We start from the raw sequence: 24,210 nt of genomic DNA, 5'->3' as shown, positions 1-24,210 counted from the left end.
CTCTATTCTTCCGTTTCCATATATATCAAGTAAAAAAAATGGAAATTAAATAGTTATATGTATATAATAGAACTCAATGCAGTTGCAGTTATAATGTTTAACCAAATTGGTTATAGAATTTGCACCTTCATTAATGATTTACTCACGACAAATCAGATTAAAATTTTATTAATAACTAACTATAACAAACTGACTAAATCTAGACCAATTAAAAATAGTACTCATGTAAACAGCTACTGTCACATGGTCTTTTATTCATCAACTACTACGACTAGTAAAGATTAAAATAAACAACTCAATCATCTCTAACCACAGAACCATGACCAATCAAGTGATTTATCTTTCCTTCAGGGTGCTCAAAGAAATCTACTACATCCAAGTGTGTGATGTCAATTTGATTTTCAGAGATAAAATTAGCTTCGAGATTTTTCACTTTTCTTTTAATTGATGCCTGATAAAGCTCAACCAAGTGCTTTGCTGTACGACAGGTACGTGACCAGTGTCCACTTCCATCACATCGATAGCTTTTGTTTTCTGAGCCACGTGTTTCTGGCACTTCATGCCTATCATTCTTCTTTTTCCCTTTTTGGTGGTGATTTTTCTTTGAAGAGTGATTAACACCAGGAAAATAATTTCTTCTTTGACCATTATAACGACCACGACTATTATCACGACCACGACTATTATCATGACCACGACCGGGGCCACGACCTTTTCCACGCCTGGAGTAGTGGGTATACACCTCATTCACTTCGGGGAGTGGTGCAACGCCAGTAGGTCGATTCTCGTGATTTTTCATCAGCAAATCATTATTTTGTTTAGCCACAAGAATATGAGCAATCAAATCACAATACTTTGTGAAACCTTTCTCTCGATATTGCTGCTGCAGGAGCACATTCGAGGCATGAAAAGTGGAGAACGTCTTTTCCAGCTTATCATAATCACTAATCTTTTCTCCACATAGTGTCAATATAGAAGTAATTTTGAACATCTCAGAGTTATATTTCATAATTGATTTGAAATCTTGTAGTCTTAGATTGATCCATTCATGTCGTGCTTTTGGGAGGAAGACCATCTTCAGGTGGTCATACCTTTCTTTCAAGTTTTTCCATAAAACGAGTGGATTCTTAATAGTAAGATATTCAATTTTCAGGTCCTCATCAAGATGATGACGCAAGAATATCATAGCCTTAGCATTTTCTTGGTTGGATGCTTTATTATTTTCTTTAATGGTGTCTCCAAGACCCATAGCATCAAGATGGATTTCAGCATCTAGCACCCGTGATAGGTAGTTCTTGCCCGAAATATCAAGGGCAACGAACTCGAGTTTTGTAAGGTTAGCTATAAAATAGAGAGAATAAAAATATTACATTAACGTGTTATATAAAAAAACTAAGCACTAAAAATAAGTAAGTAGTATGACTCATACACAGAGAGAGAAACGAAAAATACTTTGTTTTACTAATTTTTGTTCTACCATCCATCAACAGAATGAATGGATATATATAGCCTCATTACTTGAGAATGATATATTACTACAATGATGGTCATATGGGCTCACATGGCAACATCATCATGACTTTGTCATCGTAACTTTGGCCATCCACTATCTCCCTCCATTATCTCCACTACATGGACATCCATTATCATTTCATTACAGGAATGGAATAATTTCTAGGTAATTATAGTATATGGTCTTTACGTGGGTACCTATTTTGTTGTCTCATTTATTATTCTTATTTTCATCTTTTTCATTTTCCCTTTCACTATTCTTATTGTCAATATTTTGAAGTCTCCAAATTTCCAAAACAACTGTGTCTGCTTACAAAAGATCAAGATTAGTCTTTTGGCGTCTTCTTTAAAATTTCAAATGTTACAACAAGCAATCATTATATTGAAGCAGTGCAACACTATTTTAATATTATTATATATATCAACTTATTAAATTCTTGAGTCTGGTTTAATTATAACTTTATATTATAGTTTTTCATTGAAAATTTGTGATTGTTGATATTCTTATTTCATAAGTATATATTCCTGTTTTAGCTATCATTAAAATTTATTCAAATAAAATATTAGAATTTATTCAAATATAATATGTCAAACTAGAGAAAATATGAATCTGGTTATGCAACAAGAGAAGAAAAAAAAATTGAAGACCTAATTAATTTGAATTAACTACATTATCAATTAAAAGAAAATTTTAGAACAAATCAGTTATAAAACATTAATTAATGACTTTACATCTAAAAATGTTAGAAAAGTAGACTTTAAATAAAAATATATCTGACGATTATTTTTTCTTTTAAGAAAAAAGATTAGGGTCTCTCTTTGATGTTTGGCTTTAGGCCCCCGATCTTGTTGAGCCGGTCCTAGTCCACTGGTCCATGTGTTAGGTCCAAATTGTATCTATGTAAGTTTCAGCTTCCTCAACTATCGAAGAAATAATTTACTGCTAATGTCCATATTTATGAGTAACGTGCTCTTCTTCACAGTTTCAACAGGAAAAAAAAAATGAGAGGTAAAATTGAACAACCTTATGAGGTGTAACTTTGCCAATTTCGAACAGCTAATTAGACCAAACTCACTAGTAGAACGTGCATACATTGATGTTGAAGGGACTCTAAAGTGGGTGCAGAACTGCAGATCATTTGATATACATTAGTCTCTTAGGACACCAACGGCGGATGATGTTCGGCCTAAACTATATATATTTAGTTATCGTTGTCTCACATTTTAGTACTTTTAATCGTGTTTTGAGTATTATCACATTGATTTTGTGATTAATATTATATTTTTAATGTGTAGAAATAAAGTGGCGTGAAGATGAAGAAATTTGGAGTAAAATTGGATAAAAAACGGAAATTTGAGAAAATAAAAAGGTCACGTTGACGATATGAGGGAGACATCAAATGATGATGATCTCATGATTGGGTCATCAGGTTGTAAGGATTAGTGGAAGGCTTAATATGAAATTGAAACTAAGGTGGTACAGTTGGCAGCAACGTGAAAAGAATAACGGAAAAGGGTCAAATATACCCATGACTATTGGAAAAGGGGCAAAATATACCCCTCGTGATATTTGGGGTCCAATTATACCCCTACCGTTATACTATAGGTTCAAATGTACCCCTCCTCCGTTAAAGTTGTCCACCTTGAACATCATATCCTACGTGGCAATGACATTTAATGAGCTGATTCCACGTGGCATTGCCACCTCATCACCCATAATCCATCTTACTCCTTCCCTCTTCCACCACTAAAATTTCGACCTCCTGCACCACCATTGCCACCTTTACCGCCATATTATCCTTCGATCCCACCTGGAATTTGAATTTAAAGCTTGAGATTTAAATTTTCTCAGCTGGAACTTGAAGATGGCTCAGGTATCTGTTTACATTTCTGTATTTTTCAGTTTATTTTCGTTTTTGTTCTTTTATTGATGTTCGATATCAGTTCCAATAATCCGATAATATATAGCCTCGTTGATGTTCCTCCTATCTCTATAGTTTGATTGCCGAAATTTAATCCCACCTCTAAACAAAAGGGGGTCTTTGACTTATTGTATATATATAATTGGTATTACGCATTTTCTGCTAGTTATATTTTTCACTTTCAATTAATATGTTTATGTGGAAGATTCCCTTACTTTAGCTGCTTTACTTAAGACTCATATCTATATGTAGAGAAGAACTTAGCTAACAGCCTAGCATAATAGGACATTGATGCTAAATTCCACATGAAAATGGTGGTATTGAAGGTGGGATAGAAGGATAATACGACGGTAATGGTGACAATGGTAATGGAGGAGATGGACATTTAGTGGTGGAAAAGGGGAGCAGTAAAATGGGTTAGGGGTGATGAGGTGGCAATGTCATGTGGCATCCACCTCATCAAATGTCATTGTCATGTAAGATAGGATGTCCAAGGTGGACAACTTTAACGGAAGAGGGGTATATTTGAACCAATAGTTTGACGGTAACTGTTAAGGATATAATTAGACCCAGAGTATAACGAAGGGTATATTTGGCCCTTTTCCAATCGTACGGGGGTATATTTGGCGCTTTTTCGAAAGAAGAATGGAACAAAAACTTTGATTTCAGTTGATGTGCACTTGTGGAGCGAGAGTGCCGCGAAGATTTGCCATCTCTGAATATTTTTTGACTGTGTAAGGGCGAATTTATGTAGAAAAAATGGGTCACGTGAACCCATGGTCACTCGACTAAACTGGATATATTATGTATATAATCTTAAAAAGATATCTAATGTGAACTGAAGGAACACATAATCAAACCAGACCGAGTGGAGCACTGGTTAAATGTTGTGCTTAATCACTTAAGGTTGTGGGACCACACCCTACTAAATACACTTTCGCGTCTTCTTTTTCAAAAAAAAAAATAATAAAAAAAAAAAATCTAACCCTACTAAATCCTGGATTCGCCTCTGGACGCGGGTTGCGATATTTTTTTCGGTTCGAGTTGGATTTGATTTTTAAAAGCCCAGGCCTTTTGGTATCATATAAATACATATTTTAAATGGCTTTTTACAGAATTTTGGACCTAGAGAGAGCTTGGAGCCGCCGTGGAGGCCGTAGTTATAGGGTAGAATTAATCTATCTTGATTGATACTTGTGCCATGTGTGGTGAGAATTTCTTGCTTATATTTCATGTTTTGCATCTTAGTCTAGAACTTGCCCTGCATGTTATTGAAGCGAAATAAAAAGTGTTGTTCTGTTTAGAAGATGATAATAGGCTTTCTTTGATACGTCTTATGAATTTTTAGCCTTTTTCAGATATTGTACCACTAGATGAGCCTGTAGCCTTTTGTTGGGTAGCCGTATTTTTGTCTTGATCCTTTTGTTGAATCCTTACTTTTTGCACCCTGATTCTTTGAGCACTGTAGTTTAGACTGTGATATAATTAATAAATTCGAAGAAAGGGATGGTCAAGTGGGAAAAAAAAGAAGAAAGAGTGACCAATGATAGCTGCAAATTGATGAAAAGGCTCTCTTAGAAAGAAAGTGACATGAAAAAAAATGTGAAAAAAATGCTTGAAAAAGAAAAGAAAAAAAAACATTGAAACGTTCTTGATATGATGATTAGTGAAAATAAATGATGAAAAGAGGGCTGAGAAATAAAGTTAAAAGATAAAAATAATGGATGATGAAGTCTAAAAGTGCAAAGTGCTTAGGGAAGTGTAAATCACTATTACATAGTTCTCCTACCGTCTCCTAGCCAACATTACAACCCGTTAAAGTCTTATTTGATTATATTCGAGCATGCTTAATTAGTGCAGATGTACACAATAGGCAAGTCTATGGTTCTTTGTGCATACATGTGAATTTCTTTGTGAGTGCGAGAGTTGTGTTTTGATGCAAGTCCTTAAATTACATTTGATTCTTTGAATTGAGTGTGTCGACTATTTCTTCTTGTGAGGACACCCGTTTCATGATAGATAAGTGATGTTATTAGATTTCTTTGACAGAGCAGGTGAGCGAGCTTAAATCTGATGAGTTAGAGTCTATCTCTGAGGTTAGGAGGTTAGACGTTTGTTGTTTAATTGAGTTGACTTGTATATCTTGCATGATGATCATGGAGTGTATATTTGATGGTTTGAGTTGCTAGAGGGCCTAATTGTTGGTATCAACCAAAATGGTGGTGTTTCTAGGCTTAATTTATTGAGAGTGGTTTTAGTGCTTACTCGAGGACGAGCAAGAGTTTAAATGTTCGGTGGCAATGTTCGGCCTAAAATGCATATATTTTTAGCCATCGTTACCTCACATTTTAGTACTTTTAATCGTCTTTTGAGTATTATCATATTGATTTTGTGATTAATATTATATTTTTAATGTGTAGAGATACAGTGGTGTGAAGATAAAGACATTGTGAGCAAAATTGAATAAAAAACGGAAATTTGAGAAAATAAAAAGGTCACATTGAAGATATAAGGGAGACATCAAATGATGATGATCTCATGATTGGGTCATCAGGTTGTAAGAATTAGTGGAAGGCTTAATATGAAATTGAAACTAAGGTGGTACAGTTGGCAGCAATGTGAAAAGAAGAATAGAACAAAAATTTTGGCTTCAGTTGCTGTGCACTTGTGGAACGAGAGTGCCGCAAAGATTTGCCATTTCTGAATATTTTTTGGCAGTCTGCGCCACTATTGTGACGCAAGGGTGGCGCGGGTCACAATATTTTATTGACCTAGAGTGAGCTTGGAGCAACCGTGAAGGTCGTAGTTACAGGGTTTTAACTTCTCTCCTCTGTAATACTCGTTTTTGCGGATGATTTATTTTTTTTCCTCCATGTCTATGTGGAGCTAAACTCTTTAGTTCTACGGTTTAGGCTCAAACATGAAAGTTGACGTTTGATTATTGTTTCTATCTATTGATTTCCACCTTTGAGTTGCTTTTTTATTCTTTATCTTAATTGTTTGATTATCTGACGAAATAGTTGAGCATGGCGCGTGAATTGAACTTGAAAGAGCGAATTCACGTACGTAATAAGAATAAATAGAGTTTGTTCGATTAATCGTTTCACTACTGAGTATAGAAATATACCTTTAGCCCTACTTAGTTGGTTACGGAAATATAAATGCGTTCTTGTTATTTCTGGCGATCATAGAAATATAGACGTTAAGAATAATACCAACAAGCTTGTGAGTAATTCGAAAGAATATCATAAAATTAACATAAACCCGTCAATCAATAACTCAGGAAATTGATAGGTAGAACAGTTTGAAGAATCAACTGGATTAGTAGTGGTCACAGCCCTAGATCTATCTCTTCTCCGATAAAAATCTGCTCTTTTTTAGTTGAAGTTCATTATTTGTTTTCTTTTACTTTGAGTTAATTTATAAATATATATTTGAATTTTATTACTTATTTTTAGATAATTAGCATTAGTTTAATTTAGTAAACGGTTAATCATAAGTCCCCGTGAGTACGATATCTAGACTTTAAATCCTATATTACTTGTACGATCACGTATACTTGCGTGTGCGTTTGGGAGCAACAACGGACACGCAAAAGAGTGAGACACAAGAAACGTAACCCCTCAAGATGGTTTAGAAATTAAGATGTCGTTTAAAAAAAAAAAAACTCAGTACTAATTTGGTGACGATATTGCTAAAGTGTGACTCTAATACCACGTCAATGTGTATAACATATTAATCGAAAAAATTAGCTCTGGTTGATAGTTGTAGCTTAGACAAGGTGGTCAAACGATTTGACATTGTAGACTTGTTAGTAGAGTAAGTAAGCAGAGAACCTCAATCCAAGTTAAATCTCGGGCGAGACGAGAAGTGTCAAGACATAATTAGCAAAAAATAGATGCACCTCACCTCTAAAAGTTAAGGGTTTCTGATGAATTACTCACACTTCTATCATACTACAATAAGCTACAGACCTACATTTTACTTATGAAAACAATTTTAGTACTGCAAGATATACTTTGCGGCCACACACGCATAACGTTTTAGTAATACATTCTCCTCATAATGGAGTTGGGGAAAAACAAAAAAAAACTTCATCAATCGCCTGATCTAATGAGCCTCTTCAATAACACCCCCTCGTCTGGAAAAAATGAGTTTGACCAAACTGGAGAAATAGTTACTGCTAGAGGAAAGGGAATCTTTCGAACCTTCTTTGCCACTACTCTGGAAGTTTTTCTTGTATTAATGGGACTCAACAATCAATAGATATATACACTAAAAAAGTTTGCACAACATAATTTTCTGCAAAAAAGGATTCAAATAACCACCCCTTGGCCAATGTGGCTACACCGTTGCCTTGACGAATCTTTTGAAAGAACTCTTTTCGAGCCATTCGAAACCTGAAGGGTTGGGAGATGGGAGAGCCGGGAGCATCTACATGCACATGCATAGACACAGAACACAGACCAGCCGTCCAAGAAGTAAAAAGTAATGCAACTAGATTGCACATTTAACTGGTCCACTATAGTTCTAAGCTTATAATGTCTGCTAATGCAAATTGAGATTTAGGCGTCATACAACTCTGCTTTATCCATTGAGCAGCAAAGGTGTTGGAGACCAACTCGTTATCAACATTAGCATTGTACCAAAGCCAACCAACTCTTTATCAACATTAGCATTGTACCAAAGCCACTTATTTCAAAATGCGGACTACTGCCAAACCAACAGCAGATATAGAGACAAGGGTACCTATGCAATATTTTATAACATCATATTTTGCAGCTTCCAACTGAGCCCTTAGTGCATGAATTTCCTGGGATAACATAATTACATACAAAGGCAGAAAGGATTAATACAATTTACCAGGTATCAAATGTCAATGTAGAGTTACTTATTACACTCACTCGGTCAAGTTTGTTAGTGAGGTTAGCAGTTTCTTGATTCTGTTCTGCTAGTTCATCCCGGATTCTCCTGCACAGAAAGCACAACAGTCGGCACTAGTAAACAGCTGACTAACAAGTAATCAACAATCATACTACTAATGATTTTTGCAACAACTGGCGCCTTAATCTACAAAGATACTGAAGATAACGCACAAAATGGAATAGAGACAGTAACTTCTTACCCCCTTTCAAGATTGAGATCCAACCTATGGCCAGCAGTTACTTTGTCAATTTCATACCTGCAAATAACCCAAAACAAAGACCAGAGAAAAAATCACAAGTTTCAAAACAAGCACACTGTAATACCAAAATGGTACTAAGAAAATATAGTTTCTGAAAGGCCAACCTCAATTCGCTGCGCATCTTTTCTATGTCACTTTTCAGTTTTTCAATTTCATGTTGCAGTAGAGAAAAGTGGTTCTCCTGGATCACCGAATGAATGAAGCATGAGTCATTTTACAAGTTTAGACACCCATGAATCAACATGAAAGAAAAAATTGGTGCAATGTAATAGACATATAGAATAAAGAGGTTTACTAATTTACGCGTACTAGTACCATCTTTGTACATATCCATGTAAAATCCGACGCATGACTCACATGATCTCATATCTTTTTTTTATTTTTAGTCAAGCACAGGATGGCATAATGCTAATCACATATCTGCAAGATTATTGGAGCTATTGTAAGAAGAAAACCTCGATTCTTCGTTGTAGTCACAAGCAACAAATGGGATAATATCGCCACTGCTTCACTTTTCAGAAGCTTTTTTCCCTTTAGTCGCCTTTTCAAAAATGTTGTGCATAAACAATCACCATTTCAAGTATTCCATTGCATGCAGAACCCACCAAACCACACTCACTGGATTCTCATGCGCCACCACTCACAACCAGAAGCCTCTGGAGTCCGTCGCTGAACGCCTCACACACAGACATAACATTCCACTATCCTACAGATCAAATTCCCTATCCATCTTATTTCCACAGCACTTCACATTCACTACCACCTCGTGTCCTTGGGATAGAATATTTTGTTCATAACTTGACCCTTGGGAAGGACAAATTAACACGGTGTGCTTCTAAGTGTGTAACTAGGTTTATTACTCTGATAAGTTAGTTCCAGGTTATTTTTGAGCTCAGGAGGGATAACATGGCTATCTGTCTGATCCAAAATAGAACTTCATGCCTGCAGATGTCACTTGGTCTTTAACTCGCACTTTCTTCGTGTATTCTCGAAGCAGCATAGCATCTCTGCAATTTCACTTGTGCCCCATCTTAGACTCCCTCAACGTAAATCTCTACCATCTGATCAACCCCCCACAACCTCCCGCAGAACCACACCTCTTGACGTACCCCATCTTAGCAAATTACACCTACTTCAAAGACTCACGCCTTGCACCAAATCCTTTCATTGCCACATGTATTGCCATCTTCATCACCTCTTCGCTATACGTTAAAAAGGTTCTTCCGAATCAAGTTTCGAAGTTCGTAGAAAAGAACTTTCTGGCATGTACCTTAAGTTCTATTTCCTTTGCCTAATGCAGATACTGATAGCAGTTCAAACAGCTATTTAAACAACAGTCAAATGCTAATGTAAAGTGGACTACTGGGAAAAAGAAAAAGTTCATACCAAGTACAATGACAAACGATACCAACTAACGCGATTACTAATCCAAAACTCAGTATCTGCAGATTCACTAGCTATTTTTGTGTGGTGATACATTTTAAGAGATTAGATTCATGTTAATATACTCAGATCGAGATGTAGATGACCTTTTACAACATGAACCCAGACATTAAACCAGAACAGCACTAGAACAGGTGGAGTACCTATATATAATTGTTCTGTTAGGTATATTCTTCATTAAACATTTTAGATAATACTATCAGCATACCACTTAAACAACCTGAGATTGGCTCATTACAGAACAGACTGATCTCAAGTATTAAATATATATAGATAACTCCGCCTTTTGTTTTATGATCATACTATTATTTTTATATTTTTAATTACCTGGTGTCCGGGCCAGCTTGGGCGCACCTCGACTAATTCCACAGGATACCTGCCACCTCCCACCAGCAACAGGTACTAGGTAACTCTGTCCACCAAGGTCAGGACAGATGGGAAGAAACAACCTAAGTGTTTTTGTCTCTGCTGGGATTTGAACCTAAGACCCCATGGTTCTAAACCCACTTCACTGACCACTAGGGAAAGGTCTAGTATATGTGGTTGGACATAAGGATATTTAAGAATCCTACAGGACAATTTGACACACAATTTTGATAAAATAGTCATATGTGATAAACATCTGAAGCACCTGCAGAATGTTCTTATCTATGAAGAAAAGGTATCAAACTTAAATATGCAGAAAATGTGAATATATAAAAGGTGAATTTAAATATAAAACTAATGGCTTTTACAAATATTGATAGACTATTTGGATTCTGAAAAGGGAAACAACCAAAAAAGAAAAAGAAAAACACTGCCTTAGAACTCATTAATAATAAGAAAAAAAGAGTGTAGAAGAAATTGTGAGATTTATTATACATTAACAAGATAGAAGGAAATTTTCCTATTTACTTTCTTTAATATACATCAATACAACAAGCACTAACAACCAGCTTTGGTTGGCTGAAAGTGACCAAAGCAAAACTTAAATTCTTTAACCTTGGTAAACTCAAAACATGTTTGTTGAAATAGTAACTAATAAAAGAAGATAGCTCAGTCAAAATGCAATATATGGTTCTAGTACCATCATCCCAAATATTTTTCAGAAAAAGGGGTTGATAAATTGTAATTCAACTTGCAATGGTAGTGAAAACAATCCTTTTCGAATGAATTTTTCCATTGGTTCTTTGTGACATCACTGCAGAAGGATGAAACTAGAAGGTTGGCCTAATCTGGAGAGTATTTCAACTATTACACGGCATTTGATGCATTCTCTTGAGTATTTCAAGACTTGCATGCATCCCCAGTTCAATGAACAAATGATACAGCCTCAACCAGCTATGTCGATTATGACGACCAATGAATAGATTGCATAGCTAGTCTTTTCATTCTCAAATTATTCAGTGTTGGCAATTTACTCATGAGAAGCAAGAAAGTTAAGACTCTCAAAGGCAGTCTAATGACTTGCATCAATTCATACCAACTCTTCAGTTGGCACTTCAATTCTATTGACAATTATTTATGAATCCTTCTTGCTTTTACATCCATCGTATCAAGTCCGGTTCAAACTAATCACTGACACGACTAATTCATCAGGGAAAAAAAAGTTAGTTGGGCCTTGGAGGACTAACAGTGGAACTGCTAGGTTTGAGCTAGGAAATAAAATTGGCATATTTTCCCAATTGAAACATATGAAGGAACCAATGCAAGACTATTGGATCAGCTGGACCAGGGGCGGATTTACTGCCAATATATATATATATATATATATATATATATATATATATATATATTATGCACATATTTCCTCAAATTGATCTAATATTATCTGCGGGCTCCCATGCACCAAGAAGGTTGAATGGTGCACTTGATTGAATGTGAGTTATTACCTAGAGGAACAGGGATTGAGTCCCACTTAATACTTTTTTCTCCTTTCTCTAGTGGTGCACTCTTTTTATAGAATCCTAGATTCGCCTCCGAGTGGGTCCTTACCTTTACCAAAATATAGAATGACAAAGGAGAAAATTTTCCACCAACAGTATCTCTTTATCAAAAGGGGCAAGTAAATTCAGTCAAGACCAACCAATGAAAAAGTAAATTAGCCATACTCAGTGCATCAAAATGTGAATGCACAGATTTCACAGTGAAAAATTCATACCTGAGAGCTTTGAACTTCAGACTTAAATTTGGACAACTTGGATTCTTGAATCATCTCAAGCTATAGATAAAACAAATGTCACATTAGTATAAAGTTTAAGCTAAATTATTACAAAGACCAAAATAATTAATTCAAAATTACATGTTCACAGATTAAAAAAATTAGACTTACTCTCTGCAACTCTCCTTTAGAAACAAAATTCTGAGCTACATTTTCCAAACTATCATTCAAAACTTGAGTAATAGCAGCAGTAATAGCCTCGGCTTGCTTCGTAGGCACCCCTTGTCCTTCCAGTTTTCTCACCTAACAAAAGAACAAACACTAATTCATTCTTGGTCCAATTCAAAACTCAGAAGATCAATTATATTCTTCAATTTCAATTTCGTAATCTTACAAGTATGAATTAAAAACCAAGTAACAAGCCAAGATTTCAATTTGTTTGTCTCGTTCTGACTCCGCTGGAAGTTTAAGAAAGTAAAAAGAGTCCCTTTAATCATAGGCTTAAACATGTCATGTTGTGGAAAGGAATGAGACATTTTTGTTAAACGAACTAAAAAGAAAAGCAAGATGATGAACAAATTTAAAGAGAGAGTATTACAAGAGCTAGAGTGTCGACGAGGAACAAGCGTTTGCCGTTGAAAGCACGGTTCGAAATGAATCGGTTGGGCCGGGCCAGAGCTCCGAGTTTATGTCCGAAATATCCGACCCGTTTACATGCGGCCATTCCAATTTAAAACAAAGCAATCGTCTTTGTTGAAGAAGATTTGACTTATGATAGTTGAAGTGGTACTGAACTTGTGAATCAAAAAGTAACAAGGTGAATGGTTTTTTAATCAAGGAACAGGGAAATGACCACCTTTTTCTTTTCTTGGAATTTGTGAAATACTTAAGGTTTCTTTATTTGGTTATGGTTTTTAATGTTTGAAGCTTTGCTTGCTCCTCCTTCCAGCTTCCATTTTCAGCGATGTATTCAACCGCCACCAATTTTACTTCGTGTTATTTGGATCCTTGTAAAAAGTTTGCTGGTAAGAGAAGGGAACTTTCCCATCGTTACCAACAAATAAAATTGTTTTTCAGAAAAATAGCTTCCTAAAAAATTTCTTGCGGATATAACCGGTCTGACCCAAAAAAAAAAAAATGGAAAAATCCTTTTTGTGAAAATGTCTTTAGGATTTAGTTATAAATGAAATAATCTTTTCATAATGGTCAAAAACAAATCTCAACTATCTCTTTGATCTGCAGAATAAGGCTTAGGAGCTCTCTCTTTTATGGCAGAGATCTCTCCATACCAAGAAAGCGAATCACAATGGATCGAAGCCAAGCGTGAGGGAATGCTAGACGTTTGGTAATTTCTCCTCCGACCAGGATAAAAGATCCCATTGAAGCGGCTAATCCCATGCATACTGTATGGACATCTGGTCGCACTGCCCATGGATTCAGTAGCAGTTCGAAAGGTTGTCCTATTCGGGAATCTCCGGATCTATGCTGATTTTCAACTCCCCGAAGCATTTCGTTGGCGAATTCGTAGGTTCAATTCCTACTGGATGCACGCCAATGGGACCCTCCAATAAGTCTATTGGAATTGGCTCTGTATCAATGGAATCTAGCTGTTACTCCACCAGTTGTCGGAGATGTAAGGATTGATACATAAAATAACTTTTTATTTAATTGATAATCATATAAAGCAGACGATATTTTAGCCATTTGCATCAAGCTCAAATGCGGGGAACAAAAAATTCTAGTAGGGATTATTTGTCTTCCTAGTCTTCGACACAAGAAAGGGGTGTAGAAAAATCCTTTTTTCTTGTGTCGAAACGAAAGAGTAATGATTCTTGATCCTGTTTGTTAAAAATTCCTAGTCTTGTTTTCTATTTTTCCAGATGTATAGGAGAAAGGAAAGCACACTCGATCAATTACCATGCCGTGTCGTAAGACAAAAAGTCACCCGCAGGAGCGGAAAGCCACTTGACCCTCTTCGGACAATTCGTCCAATCCAAGGATAGCTATATGTCCTGAAGTTCTTTGTAACGTTGTAAAATCTCACTCAAAAGGTAATGAGTCATTGCCCTTCTCCGACCCTGACTGCCCAACCTGAGAGCGGACAGCAAGAAATGGTTCGAGCCTCTTATTTTGATTTCTCGAACCGAGAGATCCATGAATCGGGACACTTTAATCTTGCTTTAGAGGCCCGAATGCTTATCATTCTTGCCTTCTAAACTTCTTTATATCGAGGGATGAGGAACCATATTACTAAATTGGTCCTAGTTACTCTTGGGGGCGGAGTGGAAGAAGGGGGGATTCTCGAACGCGGAAAAGGATCCAATGAATTCGAAAGAATTGAACGAGGAGCACCGATCATTCGGGGGGAGGCGGGACACTGCGAGGTGGGTAGTTTATCTGGGGCGGATGCCTTTGTCCCGACCATTGTAGCACGTGTGTCGCCCAGGGCATAAGGGGCATGATGACTTGACGTCATCCTCACCTTCCTCCGGCTTATCACCGGCAGTTGAGAATGCTCATTGAATGAGCATTCTCAATAAGAGAGCTCGGATCGAATCGGTATATCAATACCGATTCGATCCGAGCTCTTGGAATTGGAATAAATTCGATTCTTTACGAGTTTTCTACTTGATTTACCAGGTGTGCCGATTTTCTATTTAAACTATCATCAATCATTTATCCAGACACATTTCAACTATTAGTTATTCTCTTTTCCTACATGACTAGTTGAGGCTGATAATAAAGTGCGTTTTGATAAATAATTGGTGATTGGTCAAGTAGGAAACTCGCACACCTAATAGTCCAAGTAGAAAAAAGTGATAGGTCATGTGTATTTTTTATCATTACCTCTAAAATATTTATTGAAGATTGATGGTAATGTTAGCTAATCCTACAGTGTTTTACATGATACTCCTACTTAAAACCTGTAAAAGTTATGCACAACCTAAAGAAGGTCTGATCCTTGTTGACGAAGTGGCTTATTTACATGAAAATAATTAAAGAATATGCTCTTTCACGCAGTGTTTACTCAGGAAAGTCACTGCAGGAATGTGTTCATTCTAACTTATAGCGCAGAATAATGTGGATAATGAACGGATTCCCCGGACAAAAGAAAGGCAACAAGTTTCAGAACTAGTATACACATATCTATATGTTTTCCACCTTGCAGCGAGGATCCCAGCAAAAATGCCCAAGGAAATGAGAATCAATACCATTAGAACTACCTATGACAACTCTAGCTCAACCACATTATATGCTCAAGTGCGTCGTGACCAACATTAATGAATTCCTTTGCATTTCCTCAACCAACAAGATAACCAGTTTATACAAAATATTACAGAACGCTCCTGGTCAGAGCTAATTAGGTGGCATGCCTTCAAAAGCTATGAATTTAACCGAACACCAAAATGAATCTCGAAATACACATTACTAGGTTTTCCTTTTAACCTATTCCAAGACGAACGAAGCAAAAGTAATTATTATTTGGTGAAGCAACTTTCAGCTCAATGGTCATTTCTCTATTTCAGGATTCAAATCCTATTTTGGGCGCCGATAAAAGATGTCATCAACACTTTCTTTTATACGGTTTCCCACTTTCCGCAAGTTCTTGGCAACCCCATTTGCAACCAAGTTAGCATTCCTGGTGAACCTGTATTTTCAAGGGAACAAACATCATCCTTGTTATCAAACAATTCTATAGAGTGCATCACTTGAAGCAGATATCATGTATCAAAATTCAAACACAGCTTGCCTGGTAAGGAACTCATCACCAGCTGAGTTAGTAGGTTTACTTGATCGAGGCTGCGGAAGTCGATGTCCATCTTTCAAATTTTCTTTTAAAGAAAGCAGAAGAATAAAATTAGGTTGCTAATGATCAAATCAATACATATGAGCGTAACATTCCAAGTAACTGCAAGAAACAATGAACATTACAGAACAAGATCCCTGAATTACATTGCATATCAAATTATGAGCAACTACTAAATAATATGCCACATTTGGGGGTTTTCATTTGCTAAACAGCTAACACATTATACCAATAGCATGAAACGCATGGAAGAGCAACAATAGTTGCACATGAATTATAACACAAAGAAGCCAGAGAAGATATGTTTGAATCAAAACGGAATAAGATATCTAACATCCTGCCATACTTTTCCTTTTTTTAATAACCGTGGTGCCCGGCCCAGCTTGCGTGCACCTTGACTAAACGAAACACTGTCCATAGCTTTGCCAAGCAAGATTAAAATGGCAAAGTTCCAGAAAGGAGAGCTAGACACTTGTATATTCTGTTTCAGCTACATCTAGATTTATAAAACTGCCAGTAGAATTTATTAGGTATTCTTTAGAAGGGGAACAGGTGCTTGTAAATTTATTATTATATTTGTATGTCCATCAAAGACAAAGTGCAGGAGAAGTAGACAAGGAGATCATTTATCTCCATTGGTCTTGTTTGTAATGGAAGCTTTAAGCAAGTTAATGTAATGGAGGGCATCTAACCAGGTTCATAAAAGGGTACCAGAGGTGAGGAAATACCTTTCTGATGAAAAGAGTGAAGAGATATCTATATCGCATCTTTTCTTTGAGGGGTGGGTGACTCCTTATAGCTTGGTGAAACTCAGAAAAATGTTTGGTAGAAGATGTAAAATAGTTGAGCTCCCTACTAAGTATTTCAATCTTCCTCTTAGCGGCAAGTTCAAAGAGGGCAAACTTTGAAAGTCAGAAATCACAAGATCTATAGGGTTCTCGTGGCGGCTTGACTTTTGGTGTGGAGGCACGACTTTAACATGAGTTCCCTATCTATAGGCAATGGTTGCAAAGGGTGTAGGACAATGTGTATGGGATGATCTTTTTAGAAGGTGAATACAAGATTCCACTGTAAAAGGGCAGCCCGGTGCACTAAGCTCCCGCTATGCGCGGGGTCCGGGGAAGGGCCGGACCACAAGGGTCTATTGTACGCAGCCTTACCTTGCATTTCTGCAAGAGGCTATTTCCACGGCTCGAACCTGTGACCTCCTGGTCACATGGCATCAACTTTACCAGCTCCCCATTGTATGAAGTGGAAAATTTCCAACACAGCTTAATAGCTACTCATACTTTAAAGAAGGTCTATAAGAACTTATGAAAAGAATCATCTTCAAATTGTTTCCCTGTTAAGTCATACTGTAGTCACTTAACATTACCAGTTTCCAAAAGAAGTCATACTGTAGTCACTTAATAACTGGTGGTAGCTCAAGGCCCTATTAGATTCACGACGAGAAACAACAAATCCCCAAGAGAGTGAATTTCTTTACATGATATGCAATGCGCAGCAATACCAACAACAGAAAATAAAATAAAGAGAGGATTGTCATGAATTGATGTTATGTTTGGAAGGCAAGAAGAAGATGTGGATCACATCCTACCACACTGTAGCATTGCCTAATAAGTGGTCACAATGTTGCCCATTTTCAACATACAATGGCTGCTCCTAGAATAATGGTTGAAACAATGACAAGCAGGAGGATGAATAAGCTAGGCACCAAAAGAAAAAAGCTTAGAAGACCCAACCCTATGTATGTTTTTGAATGGAAAGTGATGACCATAAGAACTTTTGAAGGAACCGAGATTCAATCCTAGTAATCAGAAACACTCTTATTTATTGATATAAAGAGGAAATCCCATGTTCCATGGATAGTTGGCTGGACTCTTATACTTTTAAACACTTTGTGCATCTAGAACCATCATGGCGTGCAATAAGATTTACTTGAACTATGAAGAGCAGAGACCAGCACTGCAAACTGGTTCAATAATTCTGCATCAGTAGTACTTTTATCAAAAAATTCTGCATCGGTAGTTTTTTTCTTTGCCTGAGGAAAAAAGCTCTATGATGCCGAACCTCAAAAGGTCAAACCAGCCACTCCATTCTGGATGCAAAACATTGAATTCAATAACCTTGATCTTGTGGGATGCCCATTATTTTATTTATAATACAGATTCCAAGCTTAAAGCAGTGATTGTACTTTAAACTGACAAGAATAAAAACGTTCTTCAGCAACATATAAAAAAGTAATTTTGATTTTCAACGAGGATTTGTTGAGAAAGAATATTACTGGATTTTTTACTTTAAGAAAGACAAAGGAAATGCAGTAGGTCAAAACGAGAATATACTTTCACCAAGTATGTAATTAATTATTAAAAAATGTTACTGGAAATTTAATTATCAGGAAACTGGAACCAGAACACATTCCTATGTAACAAATCTAGACATCCCATATGAAGCAGTAACGCCCTAAACACATAGGCAATAGCAAATAAGCATAGATCAAATAGATTTTTTGGCGTGGAGAAAATGAAATCAAGGCAGTCACCTTCTCTGTTATGAGCATGAGCAGGAGCAGGAGCATGGCCAGGAGATGCATCAGCTGAAGCGGGTCTTTTATCCACCAAAACCTATGGCATGTTGTCTATGTTAGTTCAGCAAAAAAAAAAAACTTGGGAGTACCCATAAATGATGATACAGAAAAGACGAAGTTATTCAGGGCTATATCTTACTGTATATACTCTTTGAAAAGGTCAAATTGCATGTAAACAAAATACTTTGGTCTGAAGAGGAAAGTAAACGACAACTACGATCAGTTACATGTGTAACTCATTATAAGCATGGCACCTCCAGCAGAAATAAATTGCTTACTTCACCATATTTATCCTACAACACATCACAACATGAAACAAGGCATGAAGAAAATTTAAAAACAGAAAGAGGAGAATGCTAACCTCAAGGCCAACACAGACGGGCAATTCTGTTTGTGCCTCTTGCACATCAGTTGATCGAGATTTCTGATCCAAGTAAACAGAATAACCGACACAAGCATATCTAAAATCTGTAAGGCTCCGACCCTCTTTTGAAGCTTCCTTCTCAGATTCCCCAACAATATATCGAGGTACTATCAAACATCAAAACCAGTCTCAGCACATACTCAATACGGGGTCTAAGTTTTAAAATGCAAAAAATGGTAACAATAAAGCAGAACATTCAATGCATAATTAGATACAGTAGCAGAGATCTATGCACCAGCAACTGAGAATGTTAAGTCAAGGAATTTTAGCTTCCTCTTTCCCCAAGAAATATTTTTCAGAAAGATAGTCCATATAACATGGAATAACTAGAGCAGAACTAACTTCACCTACCCAAAATGCTTAATATTTAGAGTATTACAGCATAAGTAACATGTATTAATGACAATATTGTTGAGTTTGTCCCAGATGATGGCTATTTGTTCTGTTTATTAGGACTTTGGGCGATCCCCACCTCAATCTCTAGCTTTTGGGTTTGTTTGGCCTGACGTCTAATTATTATCGTGGTATCAGAGCCAAACCCATGTCAATTCTTTGTTTGCCCAATGTTGGAGCCCATATTATGGCGTCCACGCTCCTGTTGGCAAACCTGGAGGGGTGGGAGCGTGTTACTTTCTCACGGAGCCAAACCCATGTCAATTCTAATTACTTTCTCACGTATTTTAAAACATAGGTAGCATTGAAGATTGAACTAAACCCGTCAACCGGTTCGGGTTAACCGGTAACCGGACCGGTAAAACCGGAACCGGTTAAACCGGTAAAATCGGAACCGGACCGGTAAAACCGATGGAATTAAAAAAAAAAAAAAAAAATAGAGCCGTTGGCCAACGGTCCATTTGCAAAAATGGCCGTTGCCAAACGGTCCCAAACCCATATTTTGGCCCCCCCAAACTTTTTTTTTAACACTTTAAACCCATCCCCCACCCCTATATAAACCCCTCTCCATTTCCATTTTAATCCACACCAATTCACTCTTCTCTTTCTCTCAATCTCTCAATTATAGTTACTTTGCAACAATTAGCCACTTTAAATTTCTCTCAATTAAATATTATAAAATCTTATTATAGTTTCAATTATTAATTTTGCAATTATAATATTGGTGGTGGAGTTGGTGATTTTACAACAATCCGAAGTAGCTTTGGTGGATTTGCAATTCTAGCCGCCTTCACTTTGTTGGAAATTAGTCCGGCAATTTGGTACCTTCGTTCCAACTCTATCTTTATTTTTCGCAATTTAATTTACGCAATTTAATTTGTTGTAATTTATTTTCTTGTGATTTATTTGAGTGTGATTTAAATTAATTCTATTTAATAATGGCGAAGAGATTTAGATGTGGTGCCGGTAGTAGTGGTATTGTTAGGGGTAGGTTTAATGAGGAAACATTTGTGGAAGAAACACCTAATTTAGGTATTGATGTTGGTGAAAATAATCCACTTTTAGATCATGAAGCAATGCAACGGCATTATACCAACACTTTTAATGAAATTGATGATGATGATGATGAAACACAAGCCCCCGAAAATCCCATAAGAGATATAGGTCCTGCACAATCACATACACAAGATAAACCGCCTAGAACTCGTAAGCCAACCGCTAAAATTTGAAAATTTATGACTAAGGATAAGGAAAGCCAAACAGCTAAATGTATCATATGTGGACAAGTATTTGCTTTTAGGCAAGGAACTAGTAAGGATGGTGGAACGGGTACACTAAATGGTCATATGAGAAAGAAACATATGAATGTTTTGGGAGAGCAAACGGGTTCAAATGTGGAGGTATTCAAATGACGATAGACCCACGAACCGGTAAAAGTTTTAAGTATGACAAGAAACAAGAGCGTGTAGAAATAGCTAAAATGGTAGCTTATGATTGTTTACCATTTTCCTTTCCTTCGGGTTTGGGGTTTGTTACTTACATTCAACGTTGTTATAATCCGTTATTTGAGGGTATTCCTAGAAGTACTTGTAGAGCGGATGTTATAGATTTGTATAAAAATTATAGATTTTATTTGCGCTATGTATTTAATTTTGTTAAATTGTAATGTTTCTCTTACCGCTGATTTGGGTCTTAGTCTTAACAAGTTAGATTTTTTTGCTATTACATGTCATTGGGTTGATGATAACTGGGTTATGCAAAAAAAAATTATAGCTTTTTTATATGATGAAGGGAAAGGTCGTCACGATGGAAAATTTTTAGCGGATTCAATGTCTACTATTATGAGATTTTTTAACATATATAGAAAAACACTTTGTATTGCTTTAGATAATGCTTCTAATAATACAAAGGTGGTTGGTCTTTTAAAAAGGGAATTAAACCCTCCGCTAAAAAATATTTTTCATGTGAGATGTAGTTGTCACATTTTAAACTTAATTGTTAAAGATGGTCTTGTGTGTTTTGAAAATTCTATTCAAAAAGTTAGAGATGCGGTTGCGTTTCTTTTTTGTAATGCTAATAGGGAAAGAATTAGAGATTTTAAGAATGCTTGTGTGAAAAATAACCTTAGACCTAGGAAAATTCAAGTAGAAATTGAGACTAGATGGAACTACACTTACATTATGCTACAACAAGCTTATGAGTATAGAATTCTCATACAACAAGTTCACAACAAATATAATATTAATAATGATGTTTGGTTAAACTTTACGGATTGGGAAGATGTTAAGGAATGTGTTGAACTCTTAGAAAAATTTTATAATGCAACTTTTGCTTTTTCTAAACAATTTTATCCCACGGTAACCGGAATTTTAGCCTACTTAGCGGAAATAGCTAGAGTTTTACAAGAGTATAAAAATAAATCTGGTTATCAAGCGGCTATTTTTAATATGACAACAAAATTTAAGAAGTATGTTTTTCCCATCCCAACTTTATTTATATTGGGTTCTCTTTTAAATTCTTGTTTAAAAATGTCTTATACTAGAGCATTGGTTGGTCAACTTTATACACTTTTAGAAATTGAAGAGGGAGTTGAACCATCTTTAGCTGACGCCGAGCTCGCGATTGATGCCTAGTTTGGAAAAGTTTTTAGTCATTATTCTAATTTGGAAGAAAATGCTACACCCATTGCTCCACGCCCTACTACTTCTCAAAGTAGCAAAAAAGGCTTGTCGGGTTTGTCGCATTTAAAAGTTTTACATTCACATCCAACTACTTCTCATAATGCAAACTTTGATGAATATCGCTTTTATTTGATGCAGCCAAATGTGGATATCAAGGAACTAGATGATTTGGACGTCTTAGCGTAGTGGAAGAAATACAAGGCAAGTTATCCGATACTTTCAAGAATAGCTCGAGATATCCTTACGGTTCAAATATCAACCGTGGCTTCGGAAAGTGCATTTAGCCAAGGAAGACAACAAATTGGAGACCACAGACATTCATTATCCGGATTTAGCTTGCAAATATTAGTGTGCATTCGCGATTGGATTAGATCGGAGCGACGCAACTAAAACTTACCAGCAGTGGAAGGCGAAGAGGAAGAGATTGAAGATTTGGTAACAAGTGGAGCGGACCAAATGGAAGACTTTGAAGATATCTCTATGACCGAATATGATATGGGGGAAATTAGCCAAACGATTGACAATTGGTGATTTTATTATTCTACTATTTCTTTGCAACTCATGTATTATTTACAAGTTAAAAAAAACTACAACTTGCAAATAAATGTTATCCAAGAATGAATAAAATATATGGCTCATTGAGCTTTCTTCTATTTATTTGTGTTCATATTTTTACTTATATTAAGTTAGGAATATACCTAAAACATACTAAGAATATACTTATAATATACATCTACTTAAATTAAAAACTAGAAAGTTATATACTTGAAAAATAACTAAAATATACTAAGAATATACTTATAAATTTATAAAATACGAATTTATAAACTTAGAAAAAACTTAAGCTATAAATAACTTAAGTTATAATATATAAGTTATAAGTATATATAGTATACTTGAACACACATATATATATATATATATATATATATATATATATATATATATATATATATATATATATATAACTTATAACTATATATAGTATACATATAACTTAAACATATATATATATATATATATAAGTTATATAACCTAAGTATATTGATATATATAAGTATATTCTTAATATATTTTAGGTATATGTAGTATAACTTAAGCATATAACTTAATATATATATATATATATATACACACGTATATGCTGTATTGCTGACTTGTTGTTAGCCTGTTAGTCAGTAAATATATAAACTTTACTTATATAACATATGTAAATATACCTACAATATACTAATAAATACTATAATATATATATACAAAAAAAAAAAAAAAAAAAAAGGTTTTGGACATGTTTGAACCGGACCGGTCCGGTTTCGGGTTTTTAACCGGTGGCCGGTTCCACCGGTTCCGGTTTTTTAACCGGAAACCGGCTGGTTTGTTAACCGGTTACCGGTTGGGTCCGGTTCTAACCGGTTAACAGGTTTAGATTGAACCCGCAATTAGACCAAATTGGATTAAAAACCACTAGTGCTACTGCTACAACTAGTTCGCCTCAATTCCAAAGTAGATGGTAGGATGTATGAATCCTGGATATTCATTCTGCTCCAGCACTGAATAATTTCCCTTTTAAAACCAATTAGGGATTCTCTAAAACTAGATTTTCTACTGAGCCATTAAAAATTAAGTAGTAATAGTTCACCAGTAACCTGAGAAATTTCTCCATTTTGCAGCTGCAAATGTTTAACGAAACATAGAATTCCACGGAAAACAGAAAACAGGAATCACTTAATAAACTTAGCAGAGAATAAGCAAGTAACAGTACATTTCCAATTCAGTGTATTAAAAAGGAAAAGAAAAGGGTTAAACCTTGAGGAAGGGAACGAGTAAGGCCGAGACAGAGAGGATTGCGGGAATTGGATTTGAAAGTAGAGGAATAATAGAGACATCCTTTGCATGATTTCCCTTTATTCCCAGATGATGATACGCCTGTTCCTCCGGCTCCGGCTCCGGCTTCTTTCATGGGATTTACGCTTTTGCTGTTGCCGTCAGCGCAGCAACTATTGCCTTTTCCGACCGTAGCATTCTCCTCCCCCATCTCCTACCTCTCAAAACTCGATTCAGATTTTCTCTTGCGCGTTTAATCTTTTTATTCTTCTTCCACGTCGGCTTGCATCC

At 36.0% G+C, this 24,210-nt stretch overlaps 3 protein-coding genes across 4 annotated transcripts; all 3 read right to left on the bottom strand.

The window, feature by feature from the left end:
• Positions 1-295: 295 nt before the first annotated feature.
• Positions 296-799, bottom strand: LOC132624651 (uncharacterized). Its single transcript, XM_060339396.1, has one exon. It carries the CDS (start codon positions 797-799, stop codon positions 296-298), a length of 504 nt encoding a protein of 167 aa, XP_060195379.1.
• A 6,844-nt stretch (positions 800-7,643) lies between these two features.
• LOC132622710 (protein FMP32, mitochondrial) lies at positions 7,644-13,311 on the bottom strand. Of its 2 annotated transcripts, XM_060337362.1 has the most exons (8): positions 12,801-13,311; positions 12,374-12,505; positions 12,203-12,262; positions 8,724-8,800; positions 8,560-8,616; positions 8,339-8,405; positions 8,097-8,247; positions 7,644-8,058 (listed from the first exon to the last, which is right to left on the bottom strand). In XM_060337362.1, the coding sequence occupies exons 1-7, from the start codon at positions 12,924-12,926 to the stop codon at positions 8,128-8,130; spliced, it is 639 nt and encodes a 212-aa protein (XP_060193345.1). In that variant the 5' UTR covers positions 12,927-13,311; the 3' UTR covers positions 7,644-8,058; positions 8,097-8,127. The 2 variants fall into 2 exon arrangements, with proteins under 2 accessions (XP_060193345.1, XP_060193344.1); XM_060337361.1 differs by having other exon boundaries at positions 7,644-8,247; positions 12,801-13,305.
• Positions 13,312-15,468: 2,157 nt separating this feature from the next.
• LOC132622822 (uncharacterized) lies at positions 15,469-24,210 on the bottom strand. The gene is made up of 5 exons (XM_060337492.1): positions 23,902-24,210; positions 18,959-19,128; positions 18,553-18,634; positions 15,954-16,035; positions 15,469-15,851 (listed from the first exon to the last, which is right to left on the bottom strand). Exons 1-5 carry the CDS (start codon positions 24,128-24,130, stop codon positions 15,740-15,742), a joined length of 675 nt encoding a protein of 224 aa, XP_060193475.1. The 5' UTR covers positions 24,131-24,210; the 3' UTR covers positions 15,469-15,739.

This window comes from Lycium barbarum, chromosome 12 (assembly GCF_019175385.1).
Source record: "Lycium barbarum isolate Lr01 chromosome 12, ASM1917538v2, whole genome shotgun sequence".
NCBI classification, from domain to species: Eukaryota; Viridiplantae; Streptophyta; class Magnoliopsida; order Solanales; family Solanaceae; genus Lycium; species Lycium barbarum.
Note: the sequence above shows the minus strand (reverse complement) of the source record. Positions and strands in the feature narration are given on the sequence as shown.

What these genes read in the sequence shown, in the direction of transcription:
- LOC132624651 (XM_060339396.1), bottom strand. Translation starts at nt 799, where the DNA reads ATGAAAAATCACGAGAATCGACCTACTGGCGTTGCACCACTCCCCGAA.
- LOC132622710 (XM_060337362.1), bottom strand. Translation starts at nt 12,926, where the DNA reads ATGGCCGCATGTAAACGGGTCGGATATTTCGGACATAAACTCGGAGCT. An exon ending in AAGATGCGCAGCGAATTGAG is followed by an intron (nt 8,617 to 8,723) that starts GTTGGCCTTTCA and finishes GGTTATTTGCAG; the next exon opens with GTATGAAATTGACAAAGTAA. An exon ending in TCACTAACAAACTTGACCGA is followed by an intron (nt 8,248 to 8,338) that starts GTGAGTGTAATA and finishes ATGTTATCCCAG; the next exon opens with GAAATTCATGCACTAAGGGC.
- LOC132622822 (XM_060337492.1), bottom strand. Translation starts at nt 24,130, where the DNA reads ATGGGGGAGGAGAATGCTACGGTCGGAAAAGGCAATAGTTGCTGCGCT. An exon ending in TCATGCTCATAACAGAGAAG is followed by an intron (nt 16,036 to 18,552) that starts GTGACTGCCTTG and finishes TTTCTTTAAAAG; the next exon opens with AAAATTTGAAAGATGGACAT. An exon ending in GGTGATGAGTTCCTTACCAG is followed by an intron (nt 15,852 to 15,953) that starts GCAAGCTGTGTT and finishes TTGAAAATACAG; the next exon opens with GTTCACCAGGAATGCTAACT.